Source organism: Astatotilapia calliptera, chromosome 4 (genome assembly GCF_964374335.1).
Source record: "Astatotilapia calliptera chromosome 4, fAstCal68.1, whole genome shotgun sequence".
NCBI lineage: Eukaryota > Metazoa > Chordata > Actinopteri > Cichliformes > Cichlidae > Astatotilapia > Astatotilapia calliptera.
In genome coordinates, this window is record NC_137425.1 from 25,319,972 (window position 1) to 25,327,500 (window position 7,529).

At 41.1% G+C, this 7,529-nt stretch overlaps 1 protein-coding gene across 1 annotated transcript in view; it reads left to right on the forward strand.

Moving 5' to 3' along the window:
• smcr8a (Smith-Magenis syndrome chromosome region, candidate 8a) overlaps positions 1-4,613 on the forward strand; it is a 10,410-nt gene extending 5,797 nt beyond the window's left edge. The window contains exon 3 of the mRNA XM_026165608.2: positions 1,435-4,613. Coding sequence (XP_026021393.2) covers positions 1,435-1,891 — 457 coding nt within the window. The 3' untranslated portion in view covers positions 1,892-4,613. The remainder of the gene's footprint in view (positions 1-1,434) is intronic.
• The last annotated feature ends 2,916 nt before the right edge of the window (positions 4,614-7,529 follow it).

A 7,529-nucleotide genomic window follows, 5' to 3' on the forward strand; every position in this document is an offset into this window, starting at 1 on the left:
GAAGAGGTGTCTGTCTCTTAAATCCAAAGTGGGAGCTGGTTCCACAGAAGAGGGGCCTGGGAGCTGAAGGCTCTGCCTCCCATTCTACTTTTAAATATCCTACTTTTCTTTTTTTTAATATGCAGATTGAAGGATATATATTCTGGTCAGAAAAAGACTCAAAGATTCCTCACTGTGTTACTTTACAATGAAGTAAACAAGAAAAGGGGAGAACATTAACTAATCTCAAACACCTGGTAGCATAGTTAGATTAGTTACACAAGTTACTGTATATAACAAACAGCTGGGCAGTGCAGTGGTGTATCAGTCAGCTTGAACCTGTCCAAAGACCAATATGAAGTGGCTGTTTATATGACCGTAAACGGCTATCCATCTTCCTGTGTTAGCCTGTTTTTAAAAATAAATATATATTAAAAAAAAAAAGCCAAATCAAAAACGTAGGTAAACAGCTGAATGCATGAAATTAAATGAGTCACGTGCAAATAAATTGTAAGTGGATGAGAGTTAAATATCCAAACCCAGTTGCTACCCAGTTGATGGTGCTATCAAAGGGATAAAAAATTAATTCCTTGATCTCCCCAGCTCTGTGCAACTGTAGCTGTCCTTGGACTGTTAAAGTAACATTAGGGTTTATAGGTTTTCTTGTTCTGAAGACAGTTTGTAGTCTTGCTTATAGCTAGCAGTATATCAAAAAACAAAAAACAAAAGTAAAACCTTCAAAATGTATCTAGTGATTGAAATTCTGACATAAAACAGCAGTTTTCCAAAACTGTAATACAGGCCAAATTGGAAAATTGTGTAACTGAAAATTCAAATGGCTAATGGGATTGTTTTTTAATTAATGGCTCCACAGAGCCCTTAATTTGGTGCTTTTACCCACTTTTAAAATATTGTTTCAGTTATCTGCTGCACTGTACATCAGATGTGATTTTTGTGTCCCATCAGATTGTTCTCATTAGTCTAATTGTTTTTCCAAATACAGCCCTTTGCATACTGGGTTTAACTATTACATGCACATGCTACAGTATAGTTTGGCCTGTGATTATATTCTGTTAGGTGGTTGCTAGGCAAAATAGAGATATCATAATGTATCATGCATACGTTTTTGTTTTTTGTTTTTTTTAGAGATTAGGTGTTATTGGCATAAAATTAAAAATGACCTTGTCCTTTACCAGGTGTTATAGGTGCATAAACCCTACACAGGTAATTTTTGCCAGTTGCTAGGCAATGTGATGATGCCAAAAATAAGGGAGGATGCAATGAGATGAATTTTCAGGAGCCTGAAATGTTCCAAGTGTGGTTGCTGTCTGAACTCCTGATAGTTCCTTTTATCATGAGACTCATGAGTAGCATTCAGAATTGCCTTAGTTGTTTTTGAGTAACGGGAGAGAGGGAGAACTAACAGGGATCGCTGTCTCGCTCTCTTCCCCACAGGGTCGCATCCCCGCTGGGCTCTAGCATGCTTTACTCGCTCTCCCGCTACAGCCGCTACATCTCCATCCTGGACGCTGACCAGACGACCTTGCGCTGCCCGCCGTATCGTGGCCAGCTGCTCACTAACATCGCTGACCACCGCACCTACATCCGCCGGGGCTCCACCTACTTCCTCCACTTACAGAGTACGCTCTGTCACCTAGCGGCCAAGGCCTTCTTGTTCACTTTCACCCATCACCTCCACCTGCCAGTCAGCGCCACCGAGGGGCCCGAGGTCGTGGAGAGCCGCCGCCGGTGCTTCCTGCAGGAGCAGCTGGGGCTTGGCGAGGAGGACAGCCAGATACTGCTCTACCTCAGTCAGCTCATCACTCAGCAGTACCTACAGCCCAATGGCAGTAGTGCAGCAGCACCGTCTTTTAGTTTTAACTACACCACCAGCATTTTATATAAGATCTAATACTACACAGGGAGGAGGATTGTTACATTTTTGCAGAATTCATCTGTGATATTTCACTTTTTAATGGACCAAATGTGATCTTAATAAGGTCTAAGGTCAGTTTAGTTTCAGGACAAAACTCACTGCACTTGTTATTGTTTTATCCGTGCTCCATCTCCCCGTCTCTCTCTGCCTTGCTGTCTATTTTCCTTCGGAGCAGAGAGAAGGATACAGAGTGAGTTGTGACTGTGTGAGTGGATCACTTGAGTGTATTCGATCTGGAGCATATTGATGCAGCCACCGAGCAGAGCAACAGAGCGGATGAAGGCTGGCGCGCGCACACACACACACACACACACACACACACACACACACACACACACCTACCTGTTAAATGTTACAGAACTCAATCTGACGCCACTGCTCGTGTGTGCTCAGCCGGCAGCTTGCAAGCAGGTTCGGTCTCAGCTAAGTGTCACCTACCAGTCACGGAGCAGTTTGTCAGCTTTGACTTCATTCGCACTATATGTAAACATGTTTTTCAGGCTTATGGGAACAACCTCACATATGCTGACACTTTGTGCCCATCGAGGACAGACGTCTGCTTACGACACCTAATTAGCACCGCGGAGGCTTATTACAGCAGGTTTTCGTGACATTCCTATCTATTTGAAAATCACCGCAGAACTTTCAAAGGTCAAAAGACTTTAATTTTCTTCGTTTTGCACATCCACACTTATTTTTCATCCTCTCTTTGTTATGAATTAATTTTAAAGCACATTCCTGCACAGATGAATGTCCTGCTACCGTCTGAATTTGACCGAGTTAGACTTAACCCGTGAGAGCACTAAGGGCTGCTGGGTTGCTCATGCATGAAGAAGTTAGAAGAACTTGGATTCATTCAGCTCCATGTGATAAGTTGCATGTATTGTAATTGCACACGAATTTAACCATGTATAGAGCCAGCAGCTGCCGAAACCTGTTGGTATTCACTCCTGCTGAGCATTTTCACTATTATTATTCCTCACACAGCCAGGAAGATTTTATAGCCTCTTAACCTAAATGTATTCGATTTCACTGTTGTCTTAAACTTGTGTGAGGCTGTCGTGGTGTTGGGGTGTTCGCTGTACTGATAATCTTTTCGGTTTCGTCGTGTTTAGATGAAGTGACTTTGACCAGACGCTGAACAGTTTTGAGGACGCTTTTTGTTTTGTATAGTTTTTATTATGAGAGGAAATTCTTTCTCATGCCATCTGGGGTTTGATTTCAGACAGTTGCCTGTCCTTTATTTAACAAACCTTTGCTGGGGATGTGTTCTGAACAAATCTCTGTTGTGTATTTATTGTTATCTTTGATTCTGACCATTTGTCTGTGATTTGTGCACATTTGTGTTTGGACAATTGAAGAAGTAAGACATTTTAAAGTGGCTGTATTATTATTCTAATTTACAGAACCATGCTTTCATTGCTGAGCTCCAGTAGTGTAACTTCCCATGATTCACACAGTAGTCGGTATTTATCTTACTTTATATTGGGCACCTTAGTTCATCCAGTGTGTGAAACAAGCTGTCCCTTTTAGCCACCTTCCTGCTGATTGGCTGCTCTTCACCTGACTTTTACTACAGAATCTGGTGCAGGTGACTGGCGCCATCTCCATGTACCCGTTTATAAAGTTCTGAAAACAAACTGTAAGCCTATTAAAATGCACAGTTTCACGACTTCCCAATTCGATCCAGAAGAAGAAGATAGTGAGTTTAAGGTTTTACAGACAAGTTTACGCTGTCTGCTTATTGTGGGACAGAACACTGGATATTTATTTCAGCGTTTGCACAAAGTATATCCTCTTTAATAGTTGTATAGATGAGGAAAGTGGCTGAAATTGACACTAAAGTGGAAAACTGTAAAGAAATACCAAAGGTATGTGGCCACTAAAGTGTTCTGACAGTACAGTATAACTGCTATTACTTCTAATCAAAGCTCGCAAGCTTTAGCATAACTGCAAGAGCAGCTTAGCTAAATGTAAATGTGCCCTTCATTGTAATTACTAACTTACAGGTCACTTATAGCCTGGGGTTCGGACTCCTCAACCTTTAAGCATAATAGGTCCACTTTAATTATTGAAGTTATATTGGCCAGTAATGAAGAAGCGTCCTCGACAGTGTCTTTAAATTTTATTGTTCCTAGTTCTGTGGCGTCAGTGATTGGAGCTGTCATGGTAACTGTACTTGTGAATGCATGGTTTTAATGTGAAAGGTCAAACAGCATAGGATCAAGTCTGCTGTCTTCTAACTACAATCAAGGCTTTTAAAACAATTGACAGCAATCTGAAAATTTTAAAATTCCATTCAGTGTATTATTTCCATTTAGTGCAGTTCGGGCTTAGTGATTATCATTCTTTTGCTGCATGTGATGTCTGTTTAAAGCGCTTGAAAGCTACTTTTTGTTTCTGCTCAAATCTTACAGCATTTGTTTTTTGTTTTTTAGTAGCTAATGTCTCCCTAATGCAAAAAGCTGAATGTAATCTGAAAAAGCCATACCACTGTGTGCTTAACATGTTGTCACTCAGTGTCCTTACGTTGCCATATCATGTCTACCTTTCATCATGAGGGGGTGCTGAGCTGTCTTCCGCTCCGTACGGCGGTGTGTTTGCCAGTGACCTGAATAAAGCACGTTGTGAATGTCTTGATGTTTTTAATGCCATGTTGATGATATTCATTTATTAAATTATTTTTTTGCCTGATTAAGCACTTGTAATTGTGTTGATAATGCTGAACCTTACTGTGAGAAACTGCAAAGACAGACCAGCACAACCTGCAGTACAAATCACCCTTAAGCAGGACAGAGACCAGCAGATTTGTGTCTGCGTGAGTGGCTTTAGTGATGGCAGAGGTGTCAGTGTTTGAGGTGTCATGAATAATAAATGTTCAGCTGTGAATACATCTAATTGCAATGCTGGAGCAGCAGAAGGAAAAGTGGCTGAGGGTGGAGAAAGTGCCAGTAAATGAATAATGTGGGGAGAAAAAAGTCTGCACCAATACAGAAATGATTCCTCTTGATTTTATTTCCATGCTCTGCAGGAAGTGAACGTGTGGGCAGGTCAGTGTCTAACTTGTGATATTTGGTTCAGTCTTTAATGATCAAATGATTTTGTAAGGAACATGCCTTGATGTCTCTGGTGTTTGTTGTTTAGCATCTTGGTAAAATTCAAAGACGATAAACTGTCTTCATTATATCTTGCTTTTGAGAATATGTTTTTTGGAAGAAATATATAAATGTGTAGTACTGTGCAAAAGTATCAAGTCACTCCTCATTTCTCTATATTTAGCTAGGAAATGGAAATATAGGTGCATATACAGGGAGTGCAGAATTATTAGGCAAATGAGTATTTTGTCCACATCATCCTCTTCATGCATGTTGTCTTACTCCAAGCTGTATAGGCTCGAAAGCCTACTACCAATGAAGCATATTAGGTGATGTGCACCTCTGTAATGAGAAGGGGTGTGGTCTAATGACATCAACACCCTATATCAGGTGTGTATAATTATTAGGCAACTTCCTTTCCTTTGGCAAAATGGGTCAAAAGAAGGACTTGACAGGCTCAGAAAAGTCAAAAATAGTGAGATATCTTGCAGAGGGATGCAGCAGTCTCAAAATTGCAAAGCTTCTGAAGCGTGATCATCGAACAATCAAGCGTTTCATTCAAAATAGTCAACAAGAAGCGTGTGGAAAAACTAAGGCGCAAAATAACTGCCCATGAACTGAGAAAAGTCAAGCGTGCAGCTGCCAAGATGCCACTTGCCACCAGTTTGGCCATATTTCAGAGCTGCAACATCACTGGAGTGCCCAAAAGCACAAGGTGTGCAATACTCAGAGACATGGCCAAGGTAAGAAAGGCTGAAAGACGACCACCACTGAACAAGACACACAAGCTGAAACGTCAAGACTGGGCCAAGAAATATCTCAAGACTGGTTTTTCTAAGGTTTTATGGACTGATGAAATGAGAGTGAGTCTTGATGGGCCAGATGGATGGGCCCGTGGCTGGATTGGTAAAGGGCAGAGAGCTCCAGTCCGACTCAGACGTCAGCAAGGTGGAGGTGGAGTACTGGTTTGGGCTGGTATCATCAAAGATGAGCTTGTGGGGCCTTTTCGGGTTGAGGATGGAGTCAAGCTCAACTCCCAGTCCTACTGCCAGTTTCTGGAAGACACCTTCTTTAAGCAGTGGTACAGGAAGAAGTCTGCATCCTTCAAGAAAAACATGATTTTCATGCAGGACAATGCTCCATCACACGCGTCCAAGTACTCCACAGCGTGGCTGGCAAGAAAGGGTATAAAAGAAGAAAAACTAATGACATGGCCTCCTTGTTCACCTGATCTGAACCCCATTGAGAACCTGTGGTCCATCATCAAATGTGAGATTTACAAGGAGGGGAAACAGTACACCTCTCTGAACAGTGTCTGGGAGGCTGTGGTTGCTGCTGCACGCAATGTTGATGGTGAACAGATCAAAACACTGACAGGATCCATGGATGGCAGGCTTTTGAGTGTCCTTGCAAAGAAAGGTGGCTATACTGGTCGCTGATTTGTTTTTGTTTTGTTTTTGAATGTCAGAAATGTATATTTGTGAATGTGGAGATGTTATATTGGTTTCACTGGTACAAATAAATAATTGAAATGGGTATATATTTGTTTTTTGTTAAGTTGCCTAATAATTATGCACAGTAATAGTCACCTGCACACACAGATATCCCCCTAAAATAGCTAAAACTAAAAACAAACTAAAAACTACTTCCAAAAACATTCAGCTTTGATATTAATGAGTTTTTTGGGTTCATTGAGAACATGGTTGTTGTTCAATAATAAAATTATTCCTCAAAAATACAACTTGCCTAATAATTCTGCACTCCCTGTGTGTGTGTGTGTGTGTGTGTGTGTGTATATACACTGAACAAAAATATAAACGCAACACTTTTGTTTTTGCTCCCATTCCCCATGGGATGGACGTAGAGACCTAAAATTCATTCCAGATACACAATATAACCATCCCTCCCAAACAGTGGTCACAAATCAGTCCAAATGTGTGGTAGTGGGCACATCTGCTATATTGAGATAATCCATCCCACCTCACAGGTGTGCCACATCAGGATGCTGATCTGACATCATGAGTAGTGCACAGGTGTACCTCAGACTGCCCACAACAAAAGGCCACCCTGGAATGTGCAGTTTTGTCTCACAGCAAAATGCCACAGATGCCACAAGCAATGAGAGAGCGTGCAATTGGCATGCTGACAGCAGGAATGTCAACCAGATCTGTCGCCCGTGCATTGAAGGTACATTTCTCAACCATAAGTCGTCTCCACAGGCGTTTCAGAGAATATGGCAGCACATCCAACCGGCCTCACAACCGCAGACCTCGTGTAACCACACCAGCCCAGGACCTCCACATCCAGCAGGTTCACCTCCAAGATATATATATATATAGAATGAAACTTGAATATATAGAATGACACTTGAATATATAGAATGATCTTCTGAATATATAGAATGAAACTTGAATATATAGAATGATCTTTTGAATATATAGAATGAAACTTGAATATATAGAATGAAACTTGAATATATAGAATGATCTTCTGAATATATAGAATGAAACTTGAATATA